Genomic DNA, 22,852 nt, shown 5'->3' with positions numbered 1-22,852 from the left:
ATAAAAGTTATAAAATATTCCCCCTTTGGTACTGTTATTATAAATCTTTGTTATGTATGAATTTTTTGTATGGAATACCGATTAATTATATTAATTGTTATGGATTTATTTCTCTTCAAAGTTTACACAAGCAGATATTAAGGTAAAAAGATCAATAATCAATATTAAACAGTATTTAAACACTCTTAGGTCTACTTCTCATATGCAGAATAGTCAATATGTAAATAACCCAGCATCAAATGTAGTAAACCCAGATCTCCTCAGCTGCTACAGGCCTCTCCAGTCTTACATTTCTACGCTGTAACAGATGTGTTTGTTGGGAAGTTGTTTACAACACACCTCTGAAACAAGCACTTAGTGAAGGAATGAGATGGAGACACAAATGAAAGGTGGCCAGATAACCCGTGAGTAACGCATTACAGAAGTGTTTACAGCCTAGCATCGAGCTAAAAACAAGAGACTATATTAGCATTGAGCACATATGTTAAAGCAGTTCAACCCGCAAGATAATTGCAGCAAATCTGCGAACGCTACAAAGGTCAGATATAATACACTTACTTTGAATAGACGCACAACACCCGAAACAGAAGTGGAGTTAAAGCAATTCAACAGCAAACAGCAAAGCTCTGCACTCTCCGCCTCACACTGAGCGCCGTGGGCGGGGTGTTTGCCTGCACGCTGATCAGAGAAAGCTGATTGGCTGTTTGAGGGCGTCCAGCGAAAGCTGATTGGCTGGCTGTTGATGAAGTCTCTTCTCATAACTGCTCTCCACTAAATCACAAACTTGCTCAATCTTTGTGTTTTTATTTAACAATGCTTGAACTGTAACAAAGGCATTAACACTTTTTAGACTGAAATAACAATAAATTTACATATATTCACAATCTTTCCATCCTCATTAATAATAATACAAACATATATAAATAAATAAAATAACAAAAAACTAACAAAATATATCACAAATTCTTCTTTAAACAACACTAGTCTTGGGGGAATTTTGAATAATTTAAATTTATGAATATAACATTTTAATAATACCAACAAATTATTCATTATACGAGATATCTTTTTATTCTTAACCTCCTGGGGCCAGAGTGTCTACATACGTGGACAGCACATTTGCGTCTGTTTAAAATACTCTGAATGTTTTATATTTTAATACAGACAAACAGTGTAATCCTGCAACTGTTCTGCAGCATATGAAATGTCCCAAACACGATTTAAACTCTCCAAAATGGGGGAAAAATAGTTTTTACTCTCTGATAGTCAAAACAAGTAAAAACAAAATTCTATGATAAATATGCATTAAACATTTTCCAAACTTTAGGCCCTGGTACTCTGCAAACTAACTGTCCCGGAGCTCCGCCATCTTAGATGTGTAGCTTCTTCCCAGTGATGGTTCTCATTCAGTTCATGTTCCGCGTTTCCACTGTCAGGTCAGCGTGAGCCAGGGCTTTTATCGGGCCGGGCCATGCCAATAGCCCGGAAAAATGAGCAGTGGGGCTGAAATCATGTCGCTTTTCCACTGTCAGGCTAGCGCGTCATGCAAACCCCAACCCCAAAACATTCCCCGAATCAAACGTCACACAACCCGTCCAGTTCAGCAGGAATCAGGCAGGTAAAGCACACCATCGCATCATCACGAGAGCATTAAAATGAAGACAACCCAAACAAACAGATGGCCCGTTACAGTACAGAAAATGTCTATAGGCACAGGCCTGTGTGTTTTCATTCATTATATTTATTTACTCACCGATCGACTGTTCGCATCGTGCATCGAGAGGTCTTGCCGGAGGGATGACCCAGAGAACCATCCATAATATAACACCACAGAAATGTTCCGCTAATACAGGGGTCACCAAACTTGTTCCTGGATGTCCAGTGTCCTGCAGATTTTAGCTCCAACCCTAATCAAACACACCTGAACAAGCTAATCAAGGTGTTACTAGGTATACTTGAAACACCCAGGCAGGTGTGTTGAGGCAAGTTGGAGCTAAACCCTGCAGGGACACCGGCCCTCCAGGACCGAGATTGGTGACCCCTGGCCTAATAACTCGCTGTAAAATGTATTTTATAACAGCCTCGTTTTGATAAACACCGTCAAACATTCAGCCAAATGCTCCGGAGAGACCTAAAGCATTGTTTTTTCCCTAGGCTATATGACACTTAGTAGGTAATTCCCCTTTATTTAAGAGAATAATTTAGGGATGCTGCATATTATTCAGTTATCTTAAGAAAAGGAAGGTGTTTCAGAACATAAGAGCAAGTAACAAACTGGTGTAATGGTGACACGTAATCTTTACCAGACTCGGGCACACTCCGCCTCTCCTTTCACTCCGACCTGAAGCCCCCAGCTGGCTCTCTTTGGCAATCCAAAAAAGGCCAGATGCTAATCCCGAGGTAGCCCCGCTTTGGCCCGATCAGGCCCCGGAAGTGACAGTGGAAACGAGACTGGCCCTGGCATGCTCGCTTCAGGTACAATATTGGAAATGTGGCTATTGGCCAGGCTTTTTTGGCCCGCTGAATGCCTTGAGCCAAAGCGGGCCAGCTGGGGTGGGGTGAAAGCAAGGGCAGAGTTTGTCTAAGTCAGGTAGAGAATATCTGGGTCCATTTCACTAGTTTTGCAATTGCATACAAGCCATGCATAGAGTAAAAGTCATATAGCTACTGTTCAGATGAAGATACTGCATAAACCACCACACCATTTTTGCTTAGGATCTTTCTAATGTTTACAGTTTACAGCCGCATGTCCACGACATCAACACCCTTAACATTATTCTGTTAAGTAAAGGAGAATTAGGCTACCTATTAATTGTCATAGCTTAGGGGGGGGGATCTTGAGATGTTTTAGGGCTCCCTGGCGCATTTGGGTTGAATAATATTAATAACTCCTTACATTTATACAGCACTTTTCTAGACACTCAAAGCGCTTTACACAATGGGGGATCCACATTCACCTGGATGACGTGACGGCAGCCATGTTGCGCCAGACCGCGCACTACACACCAGCTGATTGGTGGAAAGGAGACAGAGTGAGGAAGCCAATTGGGGATGGTTAGGATGCCAGGGTTTAACCCCATACTCTTTTTCAAAGGACATCCAGGGATTTTACGACCACAGAAAGTTAGGACCTTGGTTTAACGTCTCATCCGAAAGACGGCGCTCACTGAGCAGTACAGAGTCCTCTTCACTATTCTGGGGCATTAGGACTCACATAGACCGCAGGTTGAGCGCCCCCTGCTGGCCTCACTAACATCACTTCCGGCAGCAACCTACCTTTCCCATGTGGTCTCCCATCCAGGTACTGACCAGGCACAACCCTGCTTAGCTTTAGTGGGCGACCATGTGAGGGTTGCAGAGAGCTAGCTGCCGGCAGCGAGTGTTTGGTGTTAGGCTCTAGAATACTTTGCCACAGAGTTATAGGCGGAAAAGTCCTGTGGTTTTAGATTATGGGTGACGCCTTCAGTTAGACGAATACAATTAATGAAAATACATGTAATTTACTGTCGTACAGTGTAAATTATTTGATCGCTTCGTGATGATGCAGTGGTGCAACTTATCAGTGTGATTCTGATTTGACTTACGTCTTGCTGCTGGACTGGGCGGGTTGTGTGATGTTGGATTCAGGGGGTGGTCTGGCAGCAGGGTTCTATTGCCCTTACTGTGGAAATGTGACCATTTCAACATCACTGCTCGACCTCCTGGGCCATTGACTAAGCCTCGCAGGATGAACGCCCTGGCCCGACAGTGGATAAGCAGAGTGCACGTGGCTTATTTGTCCCCAGTGTGGATCGTCATGTGTTTATTAAGGGTTGATGGGTGGCTGAAATTCTTCCCACACTGAGTGCATCCGAATGGTTTCTCTCCAGTGTGGGTGATCATGTGTAGTTTGAGGGATGATGATTGGACGAAACGCTTCTCACACTGAGTGCATGGGAACGGTCTCTCTCCAGTGTGGGTCATCATGTGCAGTTTAAGGGATGACGATTGGTTGAAACTCTTCTCACACAGAGTGCATGAGTACGGTCTCTCTCCAGTGTGGATCAGCATGTGTTTATTAAGGGTTGTTGAGTGGCTGAAACTCTTCCCACACCGATGGCAAGTGAATGGTTTCTCTCCGGTGTGGCTCCTCATGTGTAGATTAAGGGTTGATTGGTGGCTGAAACTCCTCCCACACTGAGTGCATGTGAGTGGTTTCTCTCCAGTGTGGATCAGCATGTGGGTATTGAGGTGTGATGTTTGGCTGAAACTCTTCCCACACTGAGTGCATGTGAATGGTTTCTCTCCGGTGTGGATCCTCATGTGTTGATTAAGGTGTTGTAATCGGCTGAATCTCGTCCCACACTGAGTGCATGTGAACGGTTTCTCTCCAGTGTGGACCCTCATGTGACACTTTAGATTGTTTGATCTTCCAAAGCCTTTTCCACACTGAGTGCAGGTGAAACGATTCTTGTCTCTCTTTTTCAAATCACCATCAGACTGTAAATGATCATTTTCCTCAATTTTGATATGGCGTTCCTCCTCTTTAATCTCCTCATACTCTTCAATTAGGTCTGAAATAAAGTTTAAGGCTTTATTAAGTCATAGAAAATCAAAAGCGGAAGTGAAAGACACTGGACACATTGGCAATGATGCACATTGATGTAAAATAAACCCTGTTTAGTTAAAGCTCTAGACTGCAGCGAACTGTGGTGAAAGCCATCATCTATAAATGGCAAAAACATGGAACAGTGGAGAACATTCCCATGAGTGGCTGATCAAAATTACCCCGAGACTAATTCAAGAGGTCACAAAAGTTCCACAATAACACTTGCCTGACTTAAGGTGAGTGTTCATGACCCCATTCTAAAGCCTGGTGTATACTTCTGCGTCGAGTGATCGCTCACCTCTAGCCATCTTTTTGCTTTACTGCCTTCTCTTCTGAAACTGCCGCTCATGGAAATTGAAAACAAATGGTAAAAACACTGTTAAGAATCAGGAATAAACACCAACCTATTTGTTGTTCAGTGTCTTCATGTTTAATTCTGCAGGGTTCTGGATCACTCATGTTCTCGCTGTCCTTCAATAAACTCTTCACTGGAGCCTGATGGGAATATCACAGTGTTTACAGCTGAACTGGAGGAGGAGGAGCTTCACTGGAGGAGGAGGAGCTTCACTGGAGGAGGAGGAGGAGCTTCACTGGAGGAGGAGGAGCTTCACAGGAGGAGAAGGGGCAGATCTGTCAAAATTAAAATTACTTTAGTTACTTTTTTCTTCTCATTAACATATCTGGTTCACTTTATTTATGTATTATATTTTAATGGCATATCAGCAGCACTGGCTATATTCATGACAACACTTGTATTAAATATTCAATATATAATTGACGATCATAACTGTTTCTGAAACATCATTAATTGGTTAATTATACTAATTCAATAAATATTTCCCCTTCGGTAACGTTATTATAAATCTATTGTTTGTATGAATGTTTTGTATGGAATAAAGATTGATTATATTAATTGTTATGGATGTATTTCTCTTCAAAGTTTACACAAGCAGATATTAAGTTGAAAAGATCAATAATCAATATTAAACAGTATTTAAACACTCTTAGGTCTACTTCTCATATGCAGAATAGTCAATATGTAAATAACCCAGCATCAAATGTAGTAAACCCAGATCTCCTCAGCTGCTACAGGCCTCTCCAGTCTTACATTTCTACGCTGTAACAGATGTGTTTGTTGGGAAGTTGTTTACAACACACCTCTGAAACAAGCACTTAGTGAAGGAATGAGATGGAGACAAATGAAAGGTGGCCAGATAACCCGTGAGTAACGCATTACAGAAGTGTTTACAGCCTAGCATCGAGCTAAAAACAAGAGACTATATTAGCATTGAGCACATATGTTAAAGCAGTTCAACCCGCAAGATAATTGCAGCAAATCTGCGAACGCTACAAAGGTCAGATATAATACACTTACTTTGAATAGACGCACAACACCCGAAACAGAAGTGGAGTTAAAGCAATTCAACAGCAAACAGCAAAGCTCTGCACTCTCCGCCTCAGACTTCTTCCTGGTTTGATGGCGGGTGGTAAACCAGCTTAAGGTGCAGTTCCGCCACCTACTGTGTTGTAGTGTGAGACCTAAATGAGCGCAAGGATAACTCTACATTATTTATTTAAATATATATATATATATATATATATATATATATATATATATATATATATATATATATATATATATATATATATAACTTTCAACTAAATCTCCTAACTTTCTAACTATCTGGTTTCTCTTTCTTCTATAAGCTTCACACTTGATTAACACATGCTCCGCTGTTTCTGTTCTTCTGCAACGACTGCAGCTAGTGGCAGTGCTAGCTTAAATAGCATCCTGGGTGAACCACCCCATATCCACCCCACACACCCAACTTTAGGCGAAATATGGACAAAACCAGAAATGGGATGATTAAAAATATATTTATATTGATTATAAATAAAGTTATTAATATTTTTATACAATTATTATTCTAAACAAATGACAGCAAACAATCCTAAATGTAGCTGGAAAACAATGGAAAGACACAACTGGAGTGATACGCTAATGTAACCCTGCCAGTCCTACTGCATCCAACTAAGACCACTTAAGAAAAATTTAGCATGAATATTAATTATGATCATTATACAGAATACAATAAAATACATTTATAGAATTATCAGTTCATCTCAGACCCAAGTCAAGGCCAATAACAAGGCCCGGATTGGCTAATCGGGAGAATTCCCGGTGGACCAGTCCATTTTTTCGGCCGCCAGGGTCGGTGTTTTTAGCTGCTTGCACTCTCAGCAGTCGCACTTTGTTTATTTATTCGACTATAGCCTCATTCTTTTTATTCATTTATTAATTTAATTTATTAATTTTTATTCATAATTTTATATCTTGCAGCCCCGTGAGCACAATGCAGCCTGCAGGTCATTCGACCCCAAACAGCGGCACCTTGGAGAAAATAAGAATTAGAATAAATAATATTAATGAATATTACACCTGCTCAATAAAACTTAGATGATTCACTACATTAATAAATCTGACATTAACTTGATCAGAAATCCAAAAAGGGGAGAATAAACAGTGACAGTGCAATACTTAATTTTTTATTTCAGACTCCAGTGGTCCAGTGGTCAGCACGTTGCGTTACAACGCCACCACCCGTGTTCAAACCTCACCAGAATATATATTTTTTCTTTTTGTGTGTTAAGACATATAATACTGTTCGGGTTACTTATGTAGGTGTAAATATTTCATTTTTATTTTGTGTGTGTCCACCGTTACAAAGGACTGGATATCAATAAAGAATTTAGCACAGAATATACATTCAGATATTGCAGGAAAGGACACTGTGATGATTTAAAGAATAGTGTTGGAGATTTAGCTGCCCTTTAATCTTCTCATGTTTATAAAAAACATTTGAAGTTCTTATGCTGGTTCACACCAGACACAGAACGCATGGATAAATTGCGCATAAATAGCCACGTGAACATTTGAGTTTACTCGCTTCATGTGCGCATCAAATTCACTTCAGAACAGACGCGGATTCGCGTGATGGGCAGGGCTTCTGTCTGCCCAGTGACTCTAGCTTCATAGCTAAATGGCTAACATGGATTTTATGAAGAAGAGAACAGTGTTTATGTGCTTTAAGAAGGCTGAAAAACAGCGTCGATACGTTAAGTGCCGTGTCTGAGTCCACTACATCCTTCCAGAGGTGCATCCAGCTCTGTGAGCTCATAAACTCCTCCAGAAACTGAACCTGGATGATGGAGGCTTTCAGCGGTGCTTCTGACTGAGCCAAGTCCAGTTTGATGAACTGTTATGGGATAGTACCTCTAGACTGGGTAGCTGGGATGGTTCCCACTAATAAGAAGGGGGACCAGAGGCGGTGTTTCAACTACAAGGGGAAAAAATACAAATAAATTCCCACTCCTCAGCTTCCTTGGAAATGTCTATGCCAGAGTATTGGAGAGGAGAATCCAGCTAATGGTTAAACCTTAGATCCAGGAAAAACAATGCAGACTTTATCCAGTCTGTGGAAAACTGGACCAGCTCTATACCCACACTAGGGTGCTTGAGGGTTTGTGGGAGTATGATCAACCCGTCCACATGTGTTTTGTGAAGTTGGAGATGGGATTCTGTATGGGGTGCTCTGGGAGTATTGGGTTGGAGGCACTTTGTTGAGGGCTGTCCGGTCCCTGTATGAACAGAGCAGGAGTTTGGGTCACATTGCCAGCAATATGTCAGACTTGTACCCGGTGCATGTTGGACGCCGGCGAGACTCTTTCTCAGTAGTTCTGTTCATCATCATCTGTTTTTCATCTTTGCTATTTGCAGATAATCTTGTCCTTTAGGATTCATGGGACATGGACCTTCAGCATGCACTGGGATGGTTTGCTGCAGAGTATGGCAAAGGAGGCAGGAATAACAGGCAGCACCTCTAAGTCCGAGGCCATGGTGCTTGACTAGAAGAGGTGGCTTGCCATCTCCAGTTTTTGGAAGGATGGAAGATGAAATTGAAAGGCAGATTGGTGGAGCAGCAGCAGGAGCTGAGGGGAAAACCAATGTTCTCAATTTACTGGTCAGTCTAAGATCCTACTCTGACCTATGGTCATAAACTTTGGGTCATGAGTGAAAGGCCAAGATCTCGAATACAAACGGGCAAAGTTTGTTTCTTTCGCAGCATGGCAGGATGTACCCGAAGTTACAAGGGTAACTCACCTGGGAGGAACTCAGTAGTAGAGCAGCAGCTTCTGTCTAGGAGATGCCTCCTAGACTACTACCTAGGTAGGTGTTCTGGGCTTGTCCCTCAGGGAGGAGGCCCCAGGGAAGACCCAGAAGAGGCTGGAGGCACTATGTCTCTCTGCTCAATAGGAAGGCTCTGGGAACTCCACAGAGTTGGAGAAAGTTTCTTGGGAGAGGGAAGTCTACTGTTCCCTGCTAAGACTGCTGCCCCTGTGATCCGGCCCCAGATAAGCAGCAAACAATTTTTCTGGCATTCACAATTTTACTGTTTTTTTAATAACTAAATGCAACCTGTGAACATGAGGAAGTGTTAGGATCTAAAGTCTGTTTGAAATTGAAATTTACATTGAACATTTCTATTTTTCAGGTGAACAATTCTTCTGTGCAAGTCAATCTACTACAAGACCTGACAGTGTGAACTGGGCATAAAGAAGCAAACACAGGACAGAAGAATAGGCTGTCCACAGCAAATGTTAAACGCTGTAAAGGTGAGACGTGCCGCAGTGGTGCTGTTTGCAGGATGTTTATGAAACTGTTCTTCTCTCACCTGCCATCATTGTGTTTAGCGGTACACGCGAGCAGTGTGACTCCTCTGGTGCCGTTTCAATTCTCTAGCTGTAATAAAAGTCTTCTCACACTCAAAGCACATATGCTCTCGTATTCCAGTGTGGATCTTCATGTGTTGATTAAGGTTGGACAATTGGCTAAAGCTCTTCCCACAGTGAGTACACGTGAATGGTTTCTCTCCAGTGTGGGTCAGCATGTGTAGATTGAGGTTTGATGATTGGCTAAAGCTCTTCCCGCATTGAGTGCATGTGTATGGTTTCTCTCCAGTGTGGATCTTCATGTGTAGATTAAGGTTTGATGATTGGCTGAAACTCTTCCCACACTGGGTGCAGGTGAATGGTTTCTCTCCAGTGTGGATCAGCATGTGTTTACTAAGATTTGATGATTGGCCAAAACTCTTCCCACACTGAGTGCATGTGTATGGTCTGTCTCCAGTGTGAATCATCATGTGTTTATTAAGGGATGATGATTGGCTGAAACTCTTGCCACACTGAGTGCAGGTGAATGGTTTCTCTCCAGTGTGGATCCTCATGTGAATCTTAAGATTGGCCTTTCCTTCACAACACTGTCCACACTGAGTGCAGGTAAAACAATTCTTATTTTTCTTTTTCAAAATACCATCAGTCTGTAAATGATTGTCCTCAATCTTGACATGATGTTCCTCCTCTTTAATCTCCTCATACTCTTCAATGAGGTCTGAAATAAAAAAAAAAAAGTTTAGTTTTTAGTAAGTCATAGAAACTCTCATCTAGAGCTGAAGTGAAAAGACACTGAAAACACTGGCTACACAAACTGCCAATTGACGCCCATATATGTAAAAAAAAATTGTACATGTAGTTTGGTCTTATCATATTAACCCTCTGGGGTCCATTATTTGTATGCACATTTAAGCGGCTTCTCACGTGAATGACCCGAAGTCATTTTTGTTATCAAAAAACAATGTCTGTATAATTAACACAGAATTTCAAAACTGCGCAATGCGTTACCTTTGGTACATTTAAATAACATTTAAATTTGCTTGATTATCTAAAACATTAGGTTAACTATGTTGTCGGGGGCTAATGCCCCTGGTAGGGTCTCCCAAGGCAAAGAGGTTTTAGGTTAGGGTTAGGGTCAGACTAAGTCCGGTTCAAAAACCCCTCATAAGTACAACAACATCAAGGACCGTAACGTCGCCTGGTATGGCGCAGCTGGGGCTCCGCTCTGGAGCCAGGCATGGGGTTGGAGCTCGCATGAGAGCGCGTGATGGCCGGGTTTTACCCCATGAAACCGGGGCTAAGTCCGGCCCAAAGGAGCGACGTGGGACCATCCTCCTGCAGGCCCCACAGGGAAGCCGTAAGGAGATGGTGCATTGTGGAAGAGGTGGTAGTTGATATTTGAGACCACGACAACCTATTCAGCACAGAAACTGGCTCTTGGGACATGGAATGTCACCTCACTGGAAAGGAAGGAGCCTGAGCTTTTGCAAAAGGTGGAACGGTACAGACTAGAGATAGTTGGGCTCACCTACACGCACAGCTTGGGCTCTCGAACTCAATTTCTTGAGAAGTCCTGGACTTTCTTCTATTCTGGAGTTGCTCACAGTGAGAGGCGGGGGTTGGTGTGGGCTTGCTTATAGTTCCCCAACCTTACCACCATGTGCTGGGAGTTAGGAGTTGTTGGGGGTGTTGGGAGTTTTCCCCGGTGAACGTGAAGGTTGTCTCCCTGCGCCTTCGGGTCAGGTATAGGTCTCTTATTGTGGTTTGTGCCTACGGGCCAAACACCAGTGCAGAGTACCCGGCCTTCTTGGAGTCCTTGGGAGGGGTGCTAGAAGGTGCCCAGACTGAAGACTCTGTTGTTCTACTGGGGGACTTCAATGCCCACGTGGGTAATGACAGTGATACCCGGAGAGGCGTGATTGGGAGAAACGGCCACCCTGATCTGAACCTGAGTGGTGTTTTGTTATTGGACTTCTGTGCTAATCATAGTTTTTCCATTACAAACACCATGTACAAGTATAAGGGTGTCCATCAGTACACGTAGCACCAGGACACCCAAGGGCGAAGGTCAACGAATGACTTTGTGGTGGCATCATCTAATCTCCGACCTTATGTCTTGGACACTCTGGTAAAGAGAGGGGCAGAGCTGTCAACTGATCACCACCTGGTGGTGAGTTGGGTACAATGGCAAGGGGGAAAGCTGGACAGAACTGTCATGCCCAAGCGTATTGTGAGGGTTGCGGTATTGTGAACCTCAAGTCAGAGGGATTTTCAACTCTCACCTTGGGAAGAGCTTTGAACAGATCCCCAAGGAGGCGGGAGACATGGAGACATAGTGATCCATGTTCTCTGACAACAGTGTTAACGCAGCCATGAGGATCTGTGGCCGGTAGGTCTGTGGTGCCTGTCGGGGCGGCAATCCATGAACCCGGTAGAGGACACCGGAAGTAAGGGATGCCGTCAGGCTGAAGAAGAAATCCTACAGGGCTTGGTTGGCTTGCAGGACTCCAGAGGCAGATCATGGGTACCGACAGGCCAAGTGTGCTGCTGTCGGTACGGTTGTCGAAGCAAAAAATAAAAATAAAAATAGGCTACAGGCCTGGGAAGAGTTTGGGGAGACCATGAAGGAAGACTATCAGTCGGCCCCAAAGATATTCTGGCAAACCATCCGGCGCAAGAAATAATAAAGCAGTAAGTGGTAAACACTTCCTAACCCAACTGTATCTTTAAATTTACTTTAAAAACAGATATTATAATACCATTTACTGTATCTTTGTCGAATAAATGCTGTGATCTCGGTGAGCAGAGAAGACTAGCAAACTATTAAATCTGTTGATAATGTGCTGAACAATAAGAAATACTTTCTACACCCACATGTGTTTGCATCTATCTATCTGGTTTCCCCCACAGTCCAAACACATGCGCTATAGGGGGATTGGGTAAGCTTGTCCGTAGTGTATGTGTGTGAATGAGAGTGTATGGGTGTTCCCCAGTTCTGGGTTGCAGATGGAAGAGCATCCACTATGTAAAACATATGTTGAATAAGTTGGTGGTTCATTCCACTGTGGTGACCCCTGATTAATAAAGGGACTAAGTTGAAAAGAAAATGAATGAATGAATGGTGGGGCCAAATTTTGGCAGTTTAAGTAAAAACCTTTACCACTGGCCTGACAAAATCCTTAGCGCTGAAATCTGCATTTTAGTTTTTGTGACTTTTAAATGTAAAAAAAACATGCATATCCGTATTATTTTCAAAAGTAACACATACATACGTGCTGCATGCCCATCATTGTAGCACAGTTTGTGCTGAATACAGTGTCATCAAAATTTACAACAAAATACAAAAAGATGTTTAAGAATCAGGAATAAACACCAACCTATTTGTTGTTCAGTGTCTTCATGTTTAATTCTGCAGGGTTCTGGATCACTCATGTTCTCGCTGTCCTTCAATAAACTCTTCACTGGAGCCTGATGGGAATATCACAGTGTTTACAGCTGAACTGGAGGAGGAGGAGCTTCACTGGAGGAGGAGGAGGAGCTTCACTGGAGGAGGAGGAGCTTCACTGGAGGAGGAGGAGGAGCAAATCTGTCATAATTAAAAATACTTAAGTTATTTTCTTGTTCTAATTAACATATCCGGTTCACTTAAATTATGTATTATATTTCAGCAGCACTGGCTATATTCATGATGACACTTGTATTAAATATTCAATATATAATTGATGATCATAACTGTTTCTGAAACATCATTAATTGGTTAAAAACACACAAATAACAGCAACACTGATAAAGTCTTATAAGCTCTTTCAGTCTGATCAATGATCAATATTGTAAAATTCCTCCAGAAAACACATTTTTAAACATTTGCCTTCAAATATTTCCTGAATAAAAACATTCTCTAATATCATTTACAAATATACACTCTATTAAAATATGTTTCACCATCAAAATATTCTCACACAAGTTACACATAGGTTTCTCTTCCCTGTTCAGTAAATATGTGTGTAAGTGTTGAGTGGCCGATTCTACATCTCATGTGTGCAGCGTGATCATGTCTCTGATTGCCTACAGTTATCTCTCAATACTGTAATACATTCATTATTAAGTGTTTTATACTATTATACTAATCCCACATTCTGTTTAAAAATAGAGCATTTATTTGCAATAAAGTTAAAGGTTTTTCATTTATAAAAGTTATAAAATATTTCCCCTTCGGTAACGTTATTATAAATCTTTATGTATGAATGTTTTGTATGGAATAAAGATTGATTATATTAATTGTTATGGATTTATTTCTCTTCAAAGTTTACACAAGCAGATATTAAGTTGAAAAGATCAATAATCAATATTAAACAGTATTTAAACACTCTTAGGTCTACTTCTCATATGCAGAATAGTCAATATGTAAATAACCCAGCATCAAATGTAGTAAACCCAGATCTCCTCAGCTGCTACAGGCCTCTCCAGTCTTACATTTCTACGCTGTAACAGATGTGTTTGTTGGGAAGTTGTTTACAACACACCTCTGAAACAAGCACTTAGTGAAGGAATGAGATGGAGACACAAATGAAAGGTGGCCAGATAACCCGTGAGTAACGCATTACAGAAGTGTTTACAGCCTAGCATCGAGCTAAAAACAAGAGACTATATTAGCATTGAGCACATATGTTAAAGCAGTTCAACCCGCAAGATAATTGCAGCAAATCTGCGAACGCTACAAAGGTCAGATATAATACACTTACTTTGAATAGACGCACAACACCCGAAACAGAAGTGGAGTTAAAGCAATTCAACAGCAAACAGCAAACAGCAAAGCTCTGCACTCTCCGCCTCACACTGAGCGCCGTGGGCGGGACGCCGGACGCTGATCAGAGAAAGCTGATTGGCTGCCTGTATGTCAGTCTCTCGACAAAAGGGGAAACCTTTGTGGTCAGAAGATTATTTGTCTTTTTCAAAATAATATACCGAAGTTTTAGTGGAATACAGTCATTTGCTTAGAGAGTGTACTTATTATAAAGTGTTTTGGGCCCAATTGTCTTACAAAATGCTTATATCCAAAACGTGTGTGTATTTTCTTGCTTAATCTTGAAAATTAGATGCTTCTTGCTATACATGTATTAATTTTTTTGTTTTGCTTTTTTTAAGAAATACCTTAATTTTGACAATATTTTCTGCTTGTCAAGAAAATGCTTTCTGAAAACATGTTTGCATGTTATGCTAGACTTAAAGGGGGTTGTTCACACAAAAATTCATTCATTTCTTTATTTTATTGTAGGCTTATTCCCTTCATTAATTTGAGGTCGCCACAGCGGAATGAACCGCCAACTCATTCATTCATTCATTTTCTTTTCAGCTTAGTCCCTTTATTAATCTGGGGTTGCCACAATGGTATGAACTGCCAACTTATCCACCATATGTTTTACGCAGCAGATGCCTATCCAGCTGCAACCCAGCACTGGGAATCCTCAACCATCAATTGTTTTTTTTTATTCTGTTGAACACAAAAAAAGGGTTTTATTTTCTAAAACCATGACACATGTAATCGGGTACCTCCAATTATATGCCTTTGGAAACAGGTGAGATGTTAAGGCAAGGGGGTCCTAAAAGAGCATGAGAGAGTTCAACACACGATGCGTGACAGGAGATCAACCCAAACACACTTTATTGAATGTGAACGCTCTGAACATCACTGCAGTATGGGGAAACGGGGAATGCTCCAGCAGAGTGGCTCTGAAAATAAATATGATTGATGACAGGAGTAATGTCCTCATTTGCCGTATTTGTGCTTCCTCATGTAGGATGCGATGGATGAGGCGATCTCCGAGGACTTCTTGTTCTGTCCGTAATACTCCAGAAACTGGCCGTCGGGTCCCACCAGGTACATGATGATGGTGTGATCCACCTGCAGGAAAACACACCGCAAGAGGACAGGCTCAGGGGACTAGTGGACTACTTTATATTAAACAAATTAGCTATTAGCATGAATAAGCGTGTTGTTAACATGTTTAACGATATGCTAGCTGGAATTAGCCTGATTTCTGGTGTGTTTTTAGCATGATCAGCACACTGCTAGCGTGAGTGAATATACTGATAACATGTTGCGAACAGGAGTTGTTGTAATGGTTACAGCCATTTTACTGACAGACACTTACGGTGTTTGGCCAATCACGGTGCACTGGAATCACAGCACATTGTGTCGGCCAATCATACCTCACCTGATTGACCAATCACAGCACACTGGGTCGGCCGATCACTGAGAAATAGATCAGCCAATCCAAGTGAACTGGACTGGCCAATCACAGCGAACCTGGTCTGCCAATCACAACACTCTGAGTCGGCCCATCACAGCACACTGCAATGGCCAATAAAAGTGCACTGGGTCAGCCAATCACAGCACACTGAGTCAGCCAATCACAGCAAACTGAGTCAGCCAATCACAGCACACTGCAATGGCCAATAAAAGTGCACTGGGTCAGCCAATCACAGCACACTGAGTCAGCCAATCACAGCAAACTGAGTTGGCCAATCACAGCGCACTCGCTTGGCTGATCATAGTGAACTAGATCAGCCAATCACAGAGAATGGGAGTGGCCAATCACAGCAACTAGGTCAGCCAATCACATCAAACTGAGTCGGCCAATCAAAGCGCACTGGGTCGGCCAATCACAGAGAACTGGAGTGGCCAATCACAGCACACTGGGTCAAGCCAACCACAGCAAACTGAGTCGGCCAATCACAGCGCACTGGGTCGGCCAATCACAGAGAACTGGAGTGGCCAATCACAGCAAAATGAGTTAGCCAATCACATCGCACTGGGTCAGCTGATCACAGTGAACTACATCGGCTAAATCACAGTGAACTTGAGTGACCAATCACAGCACCCTGGGTCGGCCAATCACAGCACAATGGGTCAGCCAATCACAGCAAAATGAGTTAGCCAATCACAGCGCACTGGGTCGGCTGATCACAATGAACTACACCGGCCAATCATAGTGAACTTGAGTAGCCAATCACAGTAAACTGAGTCGACCAATCACAGCGCACTGGGTCGGCCAATCACAGAGAACTGGAGTGGCCAATCACAGCAAACTGAGTCGGCCAATCACAACACACTGGGTCAGCCAATCACAGCAAAATGAGTTAGCCAATCACAGCGCACTGGGTCGGCTGATCACAGTGAACTACATCGGCTAACCACAGTGAACTTGAGTGACCAATCACAGCACCCTGGGTCGGCCAATCGCAGCACAATGGGTCAGCCAATCACAGCAAAATGAGTTAGCCAATCACAGTGCACTGGGTCGGCTGATCACAATGAACTACATCGGCCAATCATAGTGAACTTGAGTAGCCAATCGCAGTAAACTGAGTCGACCAATCACAGCGCACTGGATTGGCCAATAACAGTGAACTAGGGTGGCCAATCACAGCGCACTGGGTCGGCCAATAACAGTGAACTAGGGTGGCCAATCACAGCGCACTGGGTTGGCTGATAACAGTGAATTGGAGTGGCCAATCACAGCGCATTGGGTCAGCCAATCACACCAAACTGAGTTGGCCAATCCCAGTGCACTGGGTCGGCCAATCACATCGCTATGGGTCAGCCAATCACAGCACACTATGCCGGCCAATCACATCGCTCTGGGTCACAGCGATCACAGTGAACTAGATCCGAAATTCACAGGGTCGGCCAATCACAGCAAACTGAGTCAGCCAATCACAGCACACTGGGTCGGCCAATCACAGCGAACTTTAGACAGTAAAATGTAGACAGTAAACACTCACGATGTAGTCGTTGTCTTCGTCTTTAGGGCCCTGGCTGTAGTAAACTCTGTAGGCTCGGGACACCTGCTCAATCTGGGCCGTCGTGCCGGTCAGACCGATGAGCTTGGGGGAGAAATCTGCACGTGGAACACAAACACGATGAGGAAATCACACGTCTCAATCATACCAAACTCACAGCACATGCAGAGGAACACAGACGACCCTGCTCACCTTTAACATAAGCTGCCAGCGCTTCAGGGGTGTCTCTCTCCGGGTCAATGCTGATCAGGAGCGGAGTCACGTCTGGGAGAGTGTCAATGTTGTCTGCACATAAACAGCAGGGTCTTATGTTTAGCGAGGCTGCCGTAAGAACCGTGCAAATCAACCCTGAGCGTGAGTTTATAAACATGCTAATACATTACCGATCTCATCGACGGCCTCGATCATTTTCTCCAGCTCATCAGGGCAGATGTCTGGACAGTGCGTGAAGCCGAAGTAGATCAGCAGCCAGCGGCCGAGGAAATCCTCACTCCGGCTGGGTTTATTATTGTGGTCGAGGAGTGAAAACGGGCCTCCGAGAGCTGGCTTCCCTATCGACTTTGTTCTTTCTTTCTCAAACACTACAACAGCGGAAGCACATCAGTGACGGCGTCATCAGTCAGTGTGGAGATGTACACTACATAAGCAGGCAAGATCAGCGGGTGCGTCCCTAATCACTTACTTAGGCACTATCCTACGCCATTTTGTAGAATAAATAGAGCAAGTAGTGCATTCACATTGAAATATTAAAAAGGGGAGGTGCTTATGGTGAAGGGGAGGGGCTATTGGTGAAAGGGAGGGGCTAATGATGAAGGGGTGGGGCTATTATTGATGAAGGGGAGAAGCTGTTGATGAAAGGGAGGAGCAACTGGGAAAAGGAAGGGGCTGATTAGGAAAGGGAGGAGCTGATGGTGAAGGGGAGGGGCTATTGGTAAAAGGGAGGAGCTAATGATGAAGGGGTGGAGCTATTATTGATGAAGGGGACAAGCTGTTGATGAGAGGGAAAAGCAACTGTGGAAAGGAAGGGGTTGATTATGAAAGGGAGGAGCTGATAGTGGAAGGAAGGGGCTATTGGTAAAAGGGAGGGGCTAATGATGAAGGGGTGGAGCTATTATAGATAAAGGGGAGAAGCTGTTGATGAAAGGGAGGAGCAACTGGGGAAATAAAGGGGCTGATTATGAAAGGGAGGAGCTGATGGTGAAGGGGAGGGGCTATTGCTAAAAGGGAGGGGCTAATTATGAAGGGGTGGAGCTATTATAGATGAAGGGGAGAAGCTGTTAATGAAAGGGAGGAGCAACTGGGGAAAGGAAGGGGCTGATGGTGAAGGGGAGGGACTATAATTGATGAAGGGGAGGAGTTTTCTGTTGAAAAGGAGGAGCTACTGATGAAGGGGATGGGCTATTACAGATAGAGTAGGAGCTGATGATGAAGGGGAGGAGCTATTGATGAATGGGAGGAGCTATTATTGATGAAGGGGAGAAGCTGTTGATGAGAGGGAGGAGCAACTGGGGAAAGGAAGGGGTTGATTATGAAAGGGAGGAGCTGATAGTGGAAGGGAGGGGCTATTGTTAAAAGGGAGGGGCTAACGATGAAGGGGTGGAGCTATTATAGATGAAGGGGAGAAGCTGTTGATGAGAGGGAGGAGCAACTGGGGAAAGAAAGGGGCTGATTATGAAAGAGAGGAGCTGATAGTGAAGGGGAGGGGCTATTGGTAAAAGGGAGGGGCTAATGATGAAGGGGTGGAGCTATTATAGATAAAGGGGAGAAGCTGTTGATAAAAGGGAGGAGCAACTGGGGAAATAAAGGGGCTGATTATGAAAGGGAGGAGCTGATGGTGAAGGGGAGGGGCTAATGATGAAGGGGTGGAGCTATTATAGATGAAGGGGAGAAGCTGTTGATGAAAGGGAGGAGCAACTAGGGAAAGAAAGGGGCTGATGATGAAGGGGAGGGACTATAATTGATGAAGGGGAGGAGTTTTCTGTTGAAGAGGAGGAGCTACTGATGAAGGGGATGGGCTATTACAGATAGAGTAGGAGCTGATGATGAAGGAGAGGAGCTATTGATGAAGGGGAGGGGCTATTGATGAATGGGAGGAGCTATTATTGATGAAGGGGAGAAGCTGTTGATGAAAGGGAGGAGCAACTGGGAAAAGGAAGGGGCTGATTATGAAAGGGAGGAGCTGATAGTGAAAAGGAGGGGCTATTGGTGGAAAAGAGGAGCTAATGATGAAGGGGAGGGGATATTAATGAAAGGGAGGAGCTGCTGATTAAGAGGAGAAGCTAATAGTGAAGGGGAGGAGCTGATGAGGAAAGGGGTGGGGCTATTATTGATGAAGCGGAGGGGCAGATTATGAAAGGGAGGGGCTATTGATGAAGAGAAGAAGCTGTTAAAGGAGAAGCTGACGATGAAGGAAAGAGGCTGCTGATTAAGAGGAGGTTCTAATTATAAAAGGGAGGGGCTACTGATGAGGGGGAGGGGTAATTATTGGTAAAGGGGAGGAGCTGCAGATGAAGGAGAGGACCTGATTATGGAAAGCAGGAGCTGATTATAAAGGAAAGGAGAAACTGATGAAGGGGAGGAGCTAAAAATGATGAAGGTGAGGAGCTTCTGGTTAGTAGGAGGAGCTGCTGATGAAAGGGAGGAGCAACTGGGAAAAGGAAGGGGCTGATTATGAAAGGGAGGAGCTGATAGTGAAGGGGAGGGGTTATTGATGAAGGGGAGGAGCTGCTGGTAAAGCGGAGGAGCTACTGTTGAAGGGGAGGGGCTATTATTGATCAAGGGGAGAAGCTGATAGTGATGGGTAGGCTCTGCTGGTGAAGAGGAGGAGCTTATGATAAAGAGGAGGGGCTGCTCATGAAGGGGCTAATATTAATGAAGGGGAGTAGTTGATGTTAAAGGGAGGGGCTATTGATTAAGAGGAGAAGCTGCTGAAAAAGGGGAGGGGCTGATGGTGAAGGGGAGGAGCTCCTAATGAAGTATTACTTGATTTAATTTGGATGTTCAGATGCATGAACCCTCATGCTTACATTCCTCTTTTTCCCTCTTGAAGTATTTCATTGCTAGAAGCAGGCCTCCTCCCAGCGCAAACGTGACAGCGAGAGATTTCCATGTCACTGGCTGTGGAAAACACACATTATTACCATTTTTAAGCTTGAAATTATTAGTAAACCACTAACCTGCACATTACACTACACACCTCTCTTATTCTTAGCCTTGCCCCTGCTAATGTTAGTTCACTACAAGCCCCGCCCCCTACTCAATATTCAGTTGGAAGCTCATCAACATAATGAAATGAAAGTCTCAGCAACTTCTAGTCCATGCAGACTTAAAAATATTAATGTATATCAACAATATGTTGAATAAAGGAGCTGTGGTGAAGCTTACTCCAGTCTTCCGGCTGCTGGGTTTGTCTCCGCTGGATGATGGAGGTGGAGGAAGAGTGGAAAGTGTTCGCATGTGCAGAACAGACACACATGGAGCCGTCCGACACCGCCATAACTGAAGAAGAAGAGGAAGAAGGTCATATATAAAATTGAAGTTAGATTTATTCACCCGGCTGCAGATTTTTTTCCTTCTTCAAGTATTTCCCAAATGATGTTGAACAGAATTTCTCTCAGTGTTTCCTCTAATGTTTGTTCTTCTGGAGAAAGTCTGATGTGTTTTATTTGTGCTAGAATAACAGCAGTGTTTAATAGTGTTAAAGTCATGTTAAGCTCAATATTATTCACCCCTTCAGCAATATTAGTGTTGGATTGTCTCCAGAACAAACCACTGTTATACAATGACTTGCCTAATTACCCTAACTTTACCCTGATTACCCTAGTGAAGCCTTTACATGTGACTGTAAGCTGAACACTAGTGTCTTGAAGAAGATCTAGTCTAATATTATGTGCTGTCATCATGATGAAGAGAACATAAATCAGTTCTTGGAGAGGATTAATTAAATGTATTATGATTAGAAATGTGCTGTGCATTTATTAATGTAGTATTGTGTTTGTATATACACAGACTAAACATTTAAAATTAAGTAACTTCAATGAAAAATCACATTATCAAACATAAAAATAATGAATGTTTTCCTCCTCATTTAGCTCAACAGATGATTATTCTGACCTGTACTGAAGTATTCAAATACATATTTGATTATATCGTAAATTAATATAAACTTCATACTGACGAATGTGTAAAAGCTATAGTGGTTTAACAAATAGGGGCAGAAAAAAACTAATTGCAATAAATATTTTGGGTATTTTGTTTTCACATTACCCCAAATATAACTATGTCTGGCATATATCTATAATTATTAGTATTTAGTACCTTGAATAACATCTTTGTGGGTGTAAATCCATCAATAAATGAGAAAAATGCATAGCAGCCATCATTTGTTAATGATTAAACACAATTATTTATATCAATCACAAAACTGCAAGTCATAACACTTGTATTATTATTGTTACATTAATACATTTTATGTTTCACAAACATATTTAAAAAAACAAACATAATTATTACATAAAACAACATAATTTTTTTATATAAATACATAAATAATAGCGGATGTCGTCTGGAAATGAATCGCAGTAATTATTATTCTATAGCTGTGCTGTATTATTGTTATTGTAATAAGTGAATGACCTGTATAACACTTTAATTATTAAAAATAATACATTTTAATACAGTAAAGCACTAAATGTACAGTATAGCAGTCAAATATAGCACTTTTCCTACATAACATCCAACTCAAAGTGCTTTACGAGCATAAACAATTATTAAAAACAACATCATTTCTATATAAACATTATTGCTATATTATTGATAACTTCCTTTTCATTTTTGACGCAAATACATTAATAATAGCGGATGTCGTCTGGAAATAATTTGCAGTAATTAGTACTATACATATAAACCCTTAGATGTGCTGTATAATTGTTATTATAAATATTGTAATAAGTGAATGACCTGTATAACACTTTAATTATTGTTAATAATGTATTTCAGTACAGTATAGCACTAAAAGTACAGTATAGCAGTCAAATATAGCACTTTTCCTACATAACATCCAACCTAAAGTGCTTCACAGGCATAAATAAATATTAAAAACAACATTATTATTAAATAAATCAACATCATTACTATATAAAGCATTATATAATGACATTAATTACATATAATAACCCCCTTTTAGTTTTTTGACACAAATACATAAACAATGGCGGATGTCATCTGGAAATAAATCGCAGTAATTATTCCTCCATCACATATAAATCAATAAATGTGCTGCAGTATTATGATTATTATTATTAATTATTACTGTAGTTAGTAAATGACCTACCGATGTGTTGCTGTGTGAGCGCACTGCACATGCGCGCGCAGCTCTTCCCTCCGCACTGCGCAGACTCAAAACACCATTACATGTTTTACTGCCACACACTATCCTGAACATCTGACATCTTACACTGTTTAAACCCAAAACTGCTGCTAAACTCATGGTGCTAACAGTCAGCACATCAGCTACGCGGAAGTGACCATCTGAGCCCCGCATACAAACCACTGACCCGGCATCAGCTGTTATGATTATACAACCGCGGATATTAACGGTCACGCTGACACGAACTGATCTGAGGTCTGCTTGAGGATGATGTGAAACTGAGAGCGGAAGTGACGTAGAGATAGCTGACTTCTTCGCGTGCAGTGTATGATATTGAATGTTGTTGATATCTAGCGCCAGCA

At 42.4% G+C, this 22,852-nt stretch overlaps 3 protein-coding genes across 12 annotated transcripts in view; all 3 read right to left on the bottom strand.

The window, feature by feature from the left end:
• The window catches only part of wu:fc31d10, a 35,869-nt gene extending 29,817 nt beyond the window's left edge, over positions 1 to 6,052 (bottom strand). Inside the window, 2 exon segments of one of the 2 annotated variants that reach the window (NM_001442839.1) lie at positions 4,993 to 5,198; positions 5,964 to 6,052. In NM_001442839.1, the coding sequence (NP_001429768.1) occupies positions 4,993 to 5,047 (55 nt within the window). In that variant the 5' untranslated portion in view covers positions 5,048 to 5,198; positions 5,964 to 6,052. 2 annotated transcript variants of the gene reach the window in all.
• A 1,061-nt stretch (positions 6,053 to 7,113) lies between these two features.
• On the bottom strand, positions 7,114 to 14,166 carry znf1024 (zinc finger protein 1024). 6 transcript variants are annotated; one of them, XM_087243252.1, is made up of 3 exons: positions 14,062 to 14,157; positions 12,697 to 12,905; positions 7,114 to 10,037 (listed from the first exon to the last, which is right to left on the bottom strand). In XM_087243252.1, the coding sequence occupies exons 2-3, from the start codon at positions 12,749 to 12,751 to the stop codon at positions 9,337 to 9,339; spliced, it is 756 nt and encodes a 251-aa protein (XP_087099378.1). In that variant the 5' UTR covers positions 12,752 to 12,905; positions 14,062 to 14,157; the 3' UTR covers positions 7,114 to 9,336.
• A 798-nt stretch (positions 14,167 to 14,964) lies between these two features.
• On the bottom strand, positions 14,965 to 22,764 carry sco1 (synthesis of cytochrome C oxidase 1). Of its 4 annotated transcripts, none has more exons than XM_087243431.1 (8): positions 22,455 to 22,645; positions 20,507 to 20,620; positions 19,748 to 20,239; positions 18,172 to 19,421; positions 17,506 to 18,027; positions 17,315 to 17,407; positions 17,105 to 17,220; positions 14,965 to 15,221 (listed from the first exon to the last, which is right to left on the bottom strand). In XM_087243431.1, the coding sequence occupies exons 5-8, from the start codon at positions 17,528 to 17,530 to the stop codon at positions 15,087 to 15,089; spliced, it is 369 nt and encodes a 122-aa protein (XP_087099557.1). In that variant the 5' UTR covers positions 17,531 to 18,027; positions 18,172 to 19,421; positions 19,748 to 20,239; positions 20,507 to 20,620; positions 22,455 to 22,645; the 3' UTR covers positions 14,965 to 15,086.
• Between the last annotated feature and the right edge of the window lie 88 nt (positions 22,765 to 22,852).

The sequence above is a fragment of the Danio rerio genome, chromosome 3 (assembly GCF_052040795.2).
Source record: "Danio rerio strain M-AB ecotype USA chromosome 3, GRCz13ab, whole genome shotgun sequence".
Classification (NCBI taxonomy): domain Eukaryota; kingdom Metazoa; phylum Chordata; class Actinopteri; order Cypriniformes; family Danionidae; genus Danio; species Danio rerio.
Note: the sequence above shows the minus strand (reverse complement) of the source record. Positions and strands in the feature narration are given on the sequence as shown.

What these genes read in the sequence shown, in the direction of transcription:
- znf1024 (XM_087243252.1), bottom strand. Translation starts at nt 12,751, where the DNA reads ATGAGTGATCCAGAACCCTGCAGAATTAAACATGAAGACACTGAACAA. An exon ending in AGACACTGAACAACAAATAG is followed by an intron (nt 10,038 to 12,696) that starts GTTGGTGTTTAT and finishes TTTTTATTTCAG; the next exon opens with ACCTCATTGAAGAGTATGAG.
- sco1 (XM_087243431.1), bottom strand. Translation starts at nt 17,530, where the DNA reads ATGATCGAGGCCGTCGATGAGATCG. An exon ending in CGAGGCCGTCGATGAGATCG is followed by an intron (nt 17,408 to 17,505) that starts GTAATGTATTAG and finishes GTTTATGTGCAG; the next exon opens with ACAACATTGACACTCTCCCA. An exon ending in GCTGGCAGCTTATGTTAAAG is followed by an intron (nt 17,221 to 17,314) that starts GTGAGCAGGGTC and finishes TTCCACGTGCAG; the next exon opens with ATTTCTCCCCCAAGCTCATC.